Source organism: Danio rerio, chromosome 18 (genome assembly GCF_052040795.2).
Source record: "Danio rerio strain M-AB ecotype USA chromosome 18, GRCz13ab, whole genome shotgun sequence".
Lineage (NCBI taxonomy): Eukaryota > Metazoa > Chordata > Actinopteri > Cypriniformes > Danionidae > Danio > Danio rerio.
The window spans coordinates 52,794,233-52,807,187 of NC_141038.1; the positions used below are offsets into that span (position 1 = coordinate 52,794,233).

The 12,955-nt window shown below is 39.1% G+C and overlaps 1 protein-coding gene and 1 long non-coding RNA gene across 5 annotated transcripts in view; one reads left to right on the forward strand and one right to left on the reverse strand.

Annotated features, from left to right (window-relative positions):
* The window catches only part of LOC147832959 (uncharacterized), a 155,967-nt gene that overhangs the window by 137,589 nt on the left and 5,423 nt on the right, over positions 1 to 12,955 (forward strand). The gene's annotated exons all lie outside the window — the stretch shown is intronic.
* Positions 1 to 12,955, reverse strand: part of si:cabz01090165.1 — a 343,848-nt gene that overhangs the window by 29,140 nt on the left and 301,753 nt on the right. For 3 of the 4 annotated variants that reach the window (XM_087291413.1, XM_087291412.1, XM_087291414.1), the window contains exon 4: positions 8,914 to 10,302. In XM_087291413.1, coding sequence (XP_087147539.1) covers positions 8,914 to 10,302 — 1,389 coding nt within the window. 4 annotated transcript variants of the gene reach the window in all.

Consider the following 12,955-nt stretch of genomic DNA (forward strand, 5'->3'; position numbering starts at 1 on the left):
AGGTGTAAATAAATGTAAAACAAATTCACGAGTTAAATAGCGTTGCTGAAGATTTGAATAAGAAATATTTGTGTAAATGTTGCAGGAATACAGAGGGATTTTTTTGCAAGTTTTGCTGAGCCTAGGTAAGATTGGCTGTCAGCTCGGCTTTGACTTTGTCTTCTGATTGAATGTCAGGTTGTAATGCTGCTGCCTTTTTCTTAAAGATACAGTGGATGAAAAGGACTGAACATGGAAACTGTAAAGCCTAAATCAACACACTGTGTGAAGTTGTGGACGTATAGCAGGAGCAAATACAAGCACCAGATGTGTGTCTAATATAAATTTATATATTTAATCTATTTTTCTTTTTTAAATATCGATCATTTGATGCGCTTTGCTCCACTCTCTTATGCTGGCTGATCTGTCTGGTTTTCAACCAGGTCCGCTAAATGACGTCGTGCACTGCAAAAAATGCTTTCCTTACTTAGATTTGTTGTCTTGTTTCTAGTCCAAATATCTAAATATTCCTAAATCAAGAAGAATTTTCTAGACAAGCAAAACATATTGTCTTGTTTTGAGAAATAATACGCCAAAATGAAGTGAGTTTTTCCTTAAAACAAGCTAAATAATCTGCCAATGGGGTAAGCAAAATAATCTTACGTCAAAAGAAAAAACAAGATTAATTTGCTCACCCCAATGGCAGATTATTTTGCTTGTTTTAAGGAAAAACTTGCACAATATTGGCGTATTATTTCTCAAAACAAGACAATATGTTTTGCTTGTCTAGAAAATTCTTCTTGATTTAGGAATATTTAGATATTTGGACTAGAAATAAATCAAAAAATCTAAGCAAGAAAAACATTTTGTGCAGTGTGGTGGCGGCTACTTTCATTTTCACTGCTACAGTCCCTCACCTCTACTCGCGTTCAAACCAAAAGATCGGCGCGGTTTGGCTTTTACGTCCTTCATGCATGTTGAGATCGAGTTTATCGACTTGATGAGGGAATGTCTTGACAATCCACACAGACATGCAACAAGTAAAATCCTACTTGACTTCACGCTTTAACAGGCAGTCAAGCAGGTCGCACACCAGAAGCGCTGCGACACGGCGCACATGACAGTTTAAACTATCACACACCAAACGCCCACATTCGCATGATATTTAACATGAAACTAATCAGATGGCGCGCTGTGGCGAGGCTGAAATATGAACTTCTTTGTGAATCGTGGCTGGGCGGAGCCGGTGTGTGTATAGAACCTGTTTAGAATTCTAAAATCCATGGCGCTGTGTGGTGCTGCACGTCGCCGAGAGGCACTTCTGGTGTGCTTCCTGCTTCATACAGAGAGTGAACCAAAGCGCATTGGTGCCATTATAATGTATTAAATATAATTTTTTTTAAAAATCGCGATTTCTCGATTTGATTCAAAATTAAATCGTCTTAAAACGTAAATTTGAATTAATCGAAAAAATCTGAAAAATCGCCCAGCCCTAACCTGTACCAAAGAAAAACAGTAGCCAGGCTGAATAAAAGTGAAAATCCACTCTCTTCCAGCAGGTGGCGCTTATAGAAGAGCAATAATAACAGACATTGTCATGCATCCCAAATACACAGTGCAGATTTCCTCATCCTCTCAATACTACAAAGCAAAAGATTGAGTTTTGAATCCAGCACATATTTCAACACGAGCGCAACTACAGACGCCTTCATTGTAATCTTTACTGAGCATCTGAAATGGGGGCAAGCACTCGACACGCAGCGTCTCTTGTTATTCTGTTATTATTGTCTTCCTTGAGCGCTGTGATTTATTGAAGGGTGTCAATGCGGCTGCTTGAGGATCCAGCTTTGCAAAATTCACTTTCAATTGCATCAGACTGAAACCATCAGCGTGGAAGCCAATCCGTCTGTGTGCTAATGAAATCCTTCAAGAGCTTTTCTGACATGTAGTGCCGAGATCCTAAAACAGCTGCTACCTTTGGGAAGCATCCTTTGATTGCGGAATATATATATATAGTGTGTGTGTATATATATATATATATATATATATATATATACACTACCTGACAATAGTCTTGTCGCCTATCCAAGTTTTAGGAACAGCAAATAATAACTGGACTTCTAGTTGATCATTTGGTATCAGAAGTGTCTCTATGAAAGGTGAAGGCCTCTAGATTTTGTTTATTTGAGCTCAATAAATCTGATCATGTCTTAATGTTGACTGATTTGATCAGGACAGTAAGCTCTGACTCTGCTTAGACTAAAGTCTCATCACTGAACAGAAATAATGTCCAGTATAGAATATAAATAAAGTCCTGCTGCAGTGGAGACAGAATGAATATTGTGTCTGACTCCATCATGAGCTTGGAGGACTGCATCCATACATCTCTGACATCACTCAAATCACTGATTAATAAAGTCATCTGGAACGGCAAAGAAAGCGAGAGTTCATCCCAGAGTTCATCAAGAGTCTTTGTGTTCATCTTCAACGCCTGCTCCTTCATCTTACCCCAGACATGCTCAATAATGTTCATGTCTGGTGACTGGGCTGGCCAATCCTGGAGCAGCTTGACCTTCTCTGCTTGCAGGAGCTTTGATGTGGAGGCTGAAGTATGAGCAGGAGCGCTATCCTGCTGGAGAATTGTCCCTCTCCTGTGGTTTGTAATGTAATGGGCAGCACAGATGTCTTGATACCTCAGGCTGTTGATGTTGCAGATCTCTCGCACGCCCCCATACTGAATGTAACCCCAAACCATGATTTCTCCTTCATCAAACTTGACTGATTTCTATGAGAATCTTGTGTCCATGCTGGTTCCAGTAGGTCTTCTGCAGTATTTGTGATGCAGATCAACATAAATCAGCCTAAATGATCAACTAGAGTCGAGTTATTATTTGTTGCTCTTACAACTGGGATCCACGACAAGACTTTAGTCAGGTAGTGTATACAGTTAAAGTCAGAATTATGAACCACCTGTATATTTTATTTTTGTTTAATGGAAAGATTTTTTCAGTACATTTCTAAACATAATAGTTTTAATAACTCAATTATAATAACTGATTTCTTTTATAGGGTTTATTTAGTTTGAGTTCAGTTTAATACAATCAAATTTTGCATTCACATAACTTGTTATTATTAAGTTTAATGAATTTTAGTTATGATATAAAAATGCATTGAAATATTACTTTCGCTGCTTGTTCAAACTACTTAGTTGTCACTTTTGACATGTTACTTGTTTCTGTATAGTTTAATGAACTTTAGCTAAAAAATCCACTCTGAAAATGACTTTTGCCGCTCGCTCAAATTACTTATTTGAAATGAGTTGAATCAACACAATTCTTAAACTTTTTTTGGGGGGGAGGGGGCAAATAAAGTGTTTTATGTTCTTTCATTCATTTTCTTGTCTGCTTAGTCCCTCTATCAATCCGGGGTCGCCACAGCGGAATGAACCGCCAACTTATCCAGCAAGTTTTTATGCAGCAGATGCCCTTTCAGCCGCAACCCATCTCTGGGAAACATCCACACACACTCATATACACTACGGACAATTTAGCCTAGCCGATTCACCTGTACCGCATGTCTTTGGACTGTGGGGGAAACCGGAGCACCCAGAGGAAACCCACACGAAGGCAGGGAGAACATGCAAACTCCACACAGAAACACCAACTGAGCCGAGGATCGAACCAGCGACCTTCTTGCTGTGAGGCGACAGCACTACCTACTGCGCCGCTGCCTCGCCTGTTTTATGTTCAACACACTAAATTTGTGAAAACTTTTAAGTTAACTTAATCGATTTGCGTTGACACAACATGGATTAAGTTAGCTTATTAGTTTGTACAAATTTAAGTTTAACTTATTTTATTTTTGGCTTAGTCCCTTTATTAATCCAGGGTCACCACAGTGGAATGAACCGCCAACTTATCCAGCACGTTTTTACACAGGGGATTCCCTTCCAGCCGCAACCCATCTCTGGGAACAAATTTAATTTGATTGAACATGAAATAATTAAGTTGTCCTAAAAAAAACCTCAAGAATTGTGTTGTTACAGCTCCTTTTAAATACGCAGTTACAACAAACAGCAGATGTTATTTTTATCTTAGTGTATGCTAGATATTCTTCAAGACACTAGTATTCAGCTTAAAGTGATATTTAAAGGCTTTACTAGGGTAATTAGGGTAAAGTTAGGGTAATTAGGCAAGTCATTGTATAACAGTGGTTTGTCCTGGAGACAATCCAAAACTAATATTGCTTAAGGGGGCTAATAATATTGACCTTATAATGGATTTAAATACAAAAAAACTGCTTTTATTCTAGCTGAAATAAAACAAATGAGACTTTCTCCAGAAGAAAAAAATATTATAGGAAATACTGTGAAAAATTCCTGAATCTGTTCAACATCATTTGGGAATTTTTTTTAAAAAATCTCAGGAGGGCGAATAATTGTGACTTCAACTGTATATGCTTGTGCTTCATATGATATTACTGTGTCTTCATTGGCTGGCCATAATCGAGGTGCATTTGTATTCATCAGAGGAATTGCAATGTTTCTGAATAGGATTCCGCCATAAGCCATTAACACCCCCAGTCTCAGATGCCAGCCTTCCCCTTTGAACAAAGACAGAATCAATTTGTTTATCTAATGCAGAATTACCCAGATTCAAAACCCATTTGGGGGGATAGACCATCCGCAGCGCACATGCGAAACAAGACTGAGCAGAGAAGCTTTGAAAATGTGCAATCGGCGAATATTGCATTTATTTATATCCGCATCAGCAAACTCCAGTGTAACATGTACAGTCAAGCTGCCTGTATTCACTGGGCATTGATTAAGGAGAATACTGATAATCCACAGTTGGAGGCTTAATTATTATTATTAGCCTTCAAAGAGCTTTTAAACAAAGATGGAAATGCGTCACAGTGTTTCCTATCTATCTGTTCGTCTTTTTGTCTGTCCATTCAAATATATTTCCATCCATTTGCCCATCAAAATGTCCAGCTATCAATCCAAATACCTCCATCCATCTAACCTTTATATATCCAACAATCAGGATTTTTTCATCTAGCGATCAGTTGATCCATCAATCTATCGGTCAGTTGATCCATCAATCTATCGGTCAGTTGATCCATCAATCTATCGGTCAGTTGATCCATCAATCTATCGGTCAGTTGATCCATCAATCTATCGGTCAGTTGATCCATCAATCTATCGGTCTTTTGATCCATCCATCCATCCATTATTCAGGATATTTCTCTATCTAAATATCAACAATAAATATCCATCCAAACATCCATCTATCCATCCATTCATCCATTGAAATATCAGTCCATCTATCCATCCAAATATACATCCATCCACCCAACTATATATCCATCCATCCATCCATGCATCCAAAAATATCTATCTATCCATCCAAATATACATCCATTCATCCACCCATCAGACTATCTGTCTATCTGATCAACAATAAATATCCATCCATCCATCCATCCATCCATCCATTCATTCATTGTAACATCAGTCTATCTAACCATCCAAATATATATCCTTCCATCTATCCCATGAAATATGTATCCATCTAAATATACATCCATCCATCCATCCATCCATCCAACTATATATCTACCCAACTAACCATCCATCCATCCATCCATCCATTGAAATATCTAACTATCCATCCCAATTTCCATTCATCCAAATATCCATTCATCCATCCATCCATCCATCCATCAGACTATTTGTCCATCTAAATATCAACAATAAATACCCATCCAAACATCCATCCGTCCATCCATCCATCCATCCATCCATCCATCCATCCATCCATCCATCAATTCATTAAAATATAAGTCTATCTATCCATCCAAATATACATGCTTCCATCCATCTATCCATTGAAATATCTATCCATACAAATATACATCCACCCAACCATATATTTATCCATCCATCCATCCATCCATCCATCAGACTATTTGTCCATCTAAATATCAACAATAAGTACCCATCCAAACATCCATCCATCCATCCATCCATCCATCCATCCATCCATCCATCCATCAATTCATTAAAATATAAGACTATCTATCCATCCAAATATACATGCTTCCATCCATCTATCCATTGAAATATCTATCCATACAAATATACATCCACCCAACCATATATTTATCCATCCATCCATCCATCCATCCATCAGACTATTTGTCCATCTAAATATCAACAATAAGTACCCATCCATCCATCTATCCATCAATCCATCCATCCATCCATCCATCCATCCATCCATCCATCCATTCATCCATCCATCCATCCATCCATCCATCAAAATATCAGTCTATCCATCCAAATATACATCTATCCATTCAATTATACATATATAAACATCCATCCATCCATCCATCTATCCATCCATTCATTGAAATATTTATCTATCCATCCATCCAAATACACATCCATCCATTCATTTAAATATCCATTCATCCAAATACACATCCATCCATTCATTTAAATATCCATTCATCCAAATATACATCCATCCAACCATTCCAGCCATTTATTGAAATATCTATCCAACCAAATATCCGTCCAAATATCCATCCATCCATCTATTAAAACATTTATCCAACTATATCAATCTATCCATCCATAAACATCACTTGGCAAATATGAGAAAAAGGATGAATGATTTTGTCATCAGCTGATAATGGTCAATCACATCAACAACAATGACCAGATAACATAACAAATGTGTAATGATAAGGTAAATGTGTAGCCCAACAACACTGAAATGGGCGAAAACTAAAGTAAAATAATAGACACTAGTCATATATTTTTCAACTTTATTACATAACTTATAATTAGGTGATGTTATTATGTTATTAACTAGGAATACATTATAAGCAAGTATTGAGAGACCAGCTCTGATAAAAAATGACATTAATTATCACATATAATCACACATATCTGCAAATCATTTGATGTATATTGGTAAAATGATTGTATTTTTGATGGGATGGGATAGTAAAGTGTCTGGAGGATCAAAAACACAGATGCTAATCTCAAGTTCAATCACCTTAATTTATTAAAATAAAAGCAATTTAGCACTGATGTGTTCTGACATGCCGCTCACAGTGCTTTGGATTTCTAGTATTACTTAATTTAAGATAGTTGCCAAGGAGACAATTCTCATTTAACTAAAGCTGATGTGCTTAAATATGAAACACAGAAAATACCCTCAAGATACACCTTTTATCCTCTCGATTTTTTGTTCAATCATTGATTCGTCGACCTATTTATTGATCAATTATTCTGTGCAAACTGAAGAAAAAATATTAGTCATTTGTTTTCAGATATTTCCCAAGTGCTGTTTAAAGAAGAGAAGATTATTTAACACATTTCTAATCATAATAGTTTTAACAACTCATTTCTAATAACTGATTTATTTTATCTTTGCCATGACAGTACATAATATTTATTAATTGTTTACTAGTTAGTTATTTTACTAGTTAAGACTCTAGTATTCAATGCAATTTAAAGACTTAACTAGGTTAATTAGACAATTTAGGTTTATTTGGTAAGTCATTGAAGTATATTTGGATGGATAGATATTTCAATGAATGGATGGATGGATGGATAGTTGGATGAATGGATGGGTATTTGGATGGATTGATGTATATTTGGATGGATGGATGGATGGATGGATGGATGGATAGACGGATGGATGGATATTTGTATTAATGAATGGATGGATGGATTGTTGGATGAATAGATGGATGGATGGGTATTTGGATGGATTGATGTATATTTGGATGGATGGATGGATGGATGGATGGATGGATATTTGTATTAATGAATGGATTGTTGGATGAATGGATTGATTGATGTATATTTGGATGGATGGATGGATGGATGGATGGATGGATGGATGGACGGATCGATGGATGGATGGATATTTGTATGGATTGATGTATATTTGTATGAATGGATGATGGATGGATTGATATTTGGATGAATTGATGTATGTATGGATGGATGGGTTGTTGGATGAATGGATGGATTGATGTATATTTGGATGGATGGATGGATGGATGGATAGGTGGATATTTGGATGGATTGATGTATATTTGGTTGGATTGATTTATATTTGTATGAATGGATGGATGGATGGATGGATTGATATTTGGATAAATGGATGAACTGATGTATATTTGGATGGATGGATGGATGGATATTTGTATGAATTGATGTATATTTGTATGAATGGATGGATAAATGGATGATGGATGGATAGATATTTGGATGAATGAATGAATTGATGTATAATGGGATGGATGAATGGGTGTATATTTGGATGGATTGATGTATATTTGTATGAATGGACGGATGGATGGATGATGGATGGATAGAAATTTGGATGAATGAATGAATTGATGTATAATGGGATGGATGAATGGATGGATATTTGGATGGATTGATGTATATTTGTATGAATGGATGGATGGATGGATGATGGATGGATAGATATTTGGATGAATGGATGAAATGATGTATAATGGGATGGATGAATGGATGGATATTTGGATGGATTGATGTATATTTGTATGAATGGATGTATGTATGGATGGATGAATAGATATTTGGATGAATGGATGAATTGATGTATATTTGGATGGATGGATTGTTGGATGAATGGATGGATTGATGTGTATTTTGATGTATGGATGGAAGGATGAATGGATGGATATTTAGATGGATTGATGTATATTTATATGAATGGATGGATGGATTGATTGATATTTGGATGAATGGGTGAATATTTGGTTGGATGGATGGATAAATAAATGGACTTGATTAGAAATATATCTATATGTGAATGTGGTTCAATAAAGATGTAATGTGTTTATAAATGAATGTAATAATCCGTGCAGTGAACTCACCTGTAGATGAGGATGTCATCAGTGGAGCTGTTGTACTGGACCTGGTACATGCGCACTCCAGGAATCTGGCTTTGTGGAGGCCAGCGGATCATAGCAGAGCTGGGCGTAATTTCTGAAACCGTGACCCGCTGGTCAGCTCGATTCTGCCCTCCGCTGCCACTGCTGTTGGACTTTATAGACGTGGGCATATCCGAGGGTCCCGGCTCAGGCTCCAGTTTGGGATCATAATGCGGTGAAGGATTCACAACCAACTCCACCGGCGCCGTAGCCTCACCGGCTGCATTAGAAGCGATGCATGTGAACACGCCAGAATCCTTCACTGTGGCGGTCAGGATATCCAGAGAGCCGTTATCATAGCATACTGTACGTGAAGTGTTAGCGATTAGCTTCCCATCAGGACTGATCCAATGCACGATGGGTTCAGGGTCGCCGACGGACCGACAGCACAGGCTGACCTCCTGACCCTCCATCACAAACATCTTAGAAGTGTGTCGAGTGATCATCGGCGGCTCGCAAACAAACTCCTCCTCCCGAATCGTCCAGAAATACTTCCCGGCAAGCTCTCTCGGAGATGCACAGGTCTCCAGATCATCCTCACGAGTAAGACGTCTCAACCAAACCAACTCGCAATTACAATGCAAAGGATTCCCCCCGAAACTGAGCACCAGTGCGGTCAGCGGTGATCCCTTCATCTTGGCGTAAACAGGAATACGCAGAAATAAAGGATCTGGAGGAATCTTCTTCAGCTTATTGGACGTCATATCAAGTCTAGCTAGTTTATGCAGATTTGAAAATATCCCCTCAGGAACGAACTCAATCAGGTTATGATCCAAACTCAAGGTGTTGACGCTGGCTAGCATCGCAATGGTGTCCCACGGTAAGTCCACTAGATTATTATACGACAGATCGAGATCTTCAAGAGTTTCCAGGAAGTCCTGAAAGGCTCCTTCTGAGATGCTGTGGATTTGATTGTTGGCTAGTATTAGATGGCGGAGATTAACCAGGCCTTGTAAGTGTGTGTCATCTAGAACCGTCAGCCGGTTTGCGTCCAGATGCAATGCGTGTAGATCCTGGAGGTCTGCGAATGCGTAGGGTCGGATCTGGCTGATGGTGTTTCGGGAGAGTGTGAGGTGGATCAGGCTGCTCATGTTGGCGAAGTCTCGGTGGCGCAGGCTGGTGATGAAGTTGTCCATCAGACGCAGCTCCGCCGTCTGCCGGTCGATGTTGGGCGGCACGAAGAGCAGGCCGGTTTTGGCGCAGAGCACGGTGTAGGAGGGCAGCAGGTTCTGGCAGGTGCAGCGTTTGGGGCACAGCATGGCGGAGGAGGAGGAGGACGCGCAGAACACGCACACACACAGCAGCAGCACACGCTCCATGGAGGACACACTCCTGCAGGAGGAAGAGCAGAGGGAGAATGCGTTATAGTGATGAGACTCTGTAAGCTTACCAAACACACATGCACAGTGAAACACACACCAACACACACACATATACCAGAGAGAAACACACATGCACAGGCACAACCTTACTGTCTGCACACACACACATGTTGGTATTGGTGGTTTATGAGGACTCTCAATTCATTCATTAATTTTCCTTCGTCTTAGTCTCTATTTCCGAGGTCACCACAGTGGAATGAACCTGCAACTATTCTGGCATATGTTTTACACAGTGGATGTATTTTATACCTTAAAAAATAAAAAATAAATAAATAAAAAAATATTTATATGCCCTACTCTACACAAGACAAAAGCAACCCAGGCTCATTCTGAAAATGAATCCCTGTACACATTTCTGGAGAGCGCCAAAAAAATCCCAGGAGGTACGTTTTTTTTTGCAGCTTGTGTTTTTGCAAATCCACCAGAGGTCGCTGTGTACGCTTTTTCAGATCTCAAACTTCTCCCGCTAGTGCCATTCGCACCGGCTGTTCTCACCTATATCCACCAGAAGCCACTGTCAACTGACTGACTGACTGACCGACCCGCACACCCCCTTCTCTAAATCCAACCAATAATGTTTTCAAAAGCACTGATTGGCCCGCCCACCTTCTTCCCTAAACCCAACCAATAGTGTTTTCAAAACCACCAATTGACCCACCCACCCCCTTCCTTAAACCCAACCAATAGTGTTTTCAAAACCACCAATTGACCCACCCACCCCCTTCCTTAAACCCAACCAATAGTGTTTTCAAAACCCCCAATTGACCCACCCACTCCCTTTCCTAAACCCAATCAAGTGTTTTTAAAATCACTGATTGCCCCGCCCACCTCTTCCCTAAACCCAACTAATAGTTTTCAAAAGCACAGATTGACCCGCACACCCATTTCCCTAAATCCAACCAATAGTGTTTTCCAAATCACAGATTGACCCGCCCACCCCCTTCCCTAAACAAAATGTATAGTGTTTTCAAAAGCATCGACTGACCTGCCCACCCCCTTACCTAAACCCAACCAATAGTATTTTCAAAAGCACCTATTGACCCGCCCACCTCCTTCCTAAACCAAATGAATAGTTTTCTAAAGCACCGGTTGACCCACCCACTTCCTTCTTTAAACCCAACCAATAGTGTTTTCTAAAGCACTGATTGACACACCCACCTTCTTCCCTAAACAATGGCAGTGTTTTCAAAAGCAATCCAGTAAAAGAAAAGCCGTCGCCTGATTTTTACCACGTTTTCAGATTTTACCACATTCTCAATCTGTTATTTACAGCACTTGTTTATTTTATTTTTTGGCTTTTGTTTTTGTTTAAACTTCTTTCTAAAACTGTTCTTCACCAGACTCAAACCACATCATCGCGGTCAACTCTGTACATCTCAAGTCCGCTGACTCACATGACGAAAAAGCAGGAAAGTCGTCTACACTGAGGTAATCGGTCCGCTGGTAGAGCGATAAGAAACGGCGATATACATTTCTGGAGTGTATATTACAAAATTACAGTAATTTGTAGCACTTCGTTTCATTTTATTATTATAATTATTTTAACATCTCGTAATGTTCTCGTAACGTTCGTTATAAAGACGAAAAGACTAAATGCAGCCAAACATACCTCTGGCTACATAATTCACGCTCTCCAGAAATGTATATAGGGGTGTGTTTTCAGAATGAGCCTGTGTTGTGTAATAGGCTAACACACACGTTTACGTTTTCAACATTTAAAACTCAAGAATAGACAAAACACATCTCCATCGCCATATTCGCATGCTCCCTATAATGGTGGAAGCTGAACAGAACTTTGCAAGTATTTTCACTCTCTCACACACAGGCGCACACACATTCAAGACATGCTTGCAGATTGTCAGACACGTTGATGCAGAAGTGTAAAGGTAGAGCTGAGCTGGCAGTGCAGTCGCTGGCACGATACCTACAGAAAATCTGCAAATGTTCAACTCGACTTCTGCACATTTTCCTAACCTAATTAGCACATGAACATTTTCTAACATCCTGATGCATGCATTTCACAGATCAAGCCGGCATATTATGCACAAATCTATTTATATACTGTAGCTGTATTGTTTAAAGAGGCAGTGCACTTATTCTAACTGAAATAAAACAACCAAGAAATATGATCAGACATACTGTGAAAAATTCCTGAATCTGTGAAACATCATTTGGGAAATATTTAAAAAAAGAAAACAAAATTTAAAGGGGGACTAATAAATCTGACTTCAACTATATATATATCGGTGAGCAGCATGGTGGCTCAGTGGTTAGCACTGTGGCCTCACAGCAAGAAGGTTGCTGGTTCGAGTCCTGGCTGGATTAGTTGCCGTTTCTGTGTGGAGTTTGCACATTCTCCCCGTGTTCCCGTGGGTTTCCTTCTATAGATGAATTGGATGAACTAATAGTCTGTAGTGTGTGTGTGTGTGTGTGTGTGTGTGTGTGTGTGTGTGTGTGTGTGTATGGGTGTTTCCCAGAACTGGGTTGTGGCTGGAAAGGCATCTGCTATTTAAAATGTGCTGGAATAGTTGGTGGTTCATTCCACGTTGGCAACCTTTTTATTAGAGACTAAACTGAAGGAAAATGAATGACTGAATGAATTA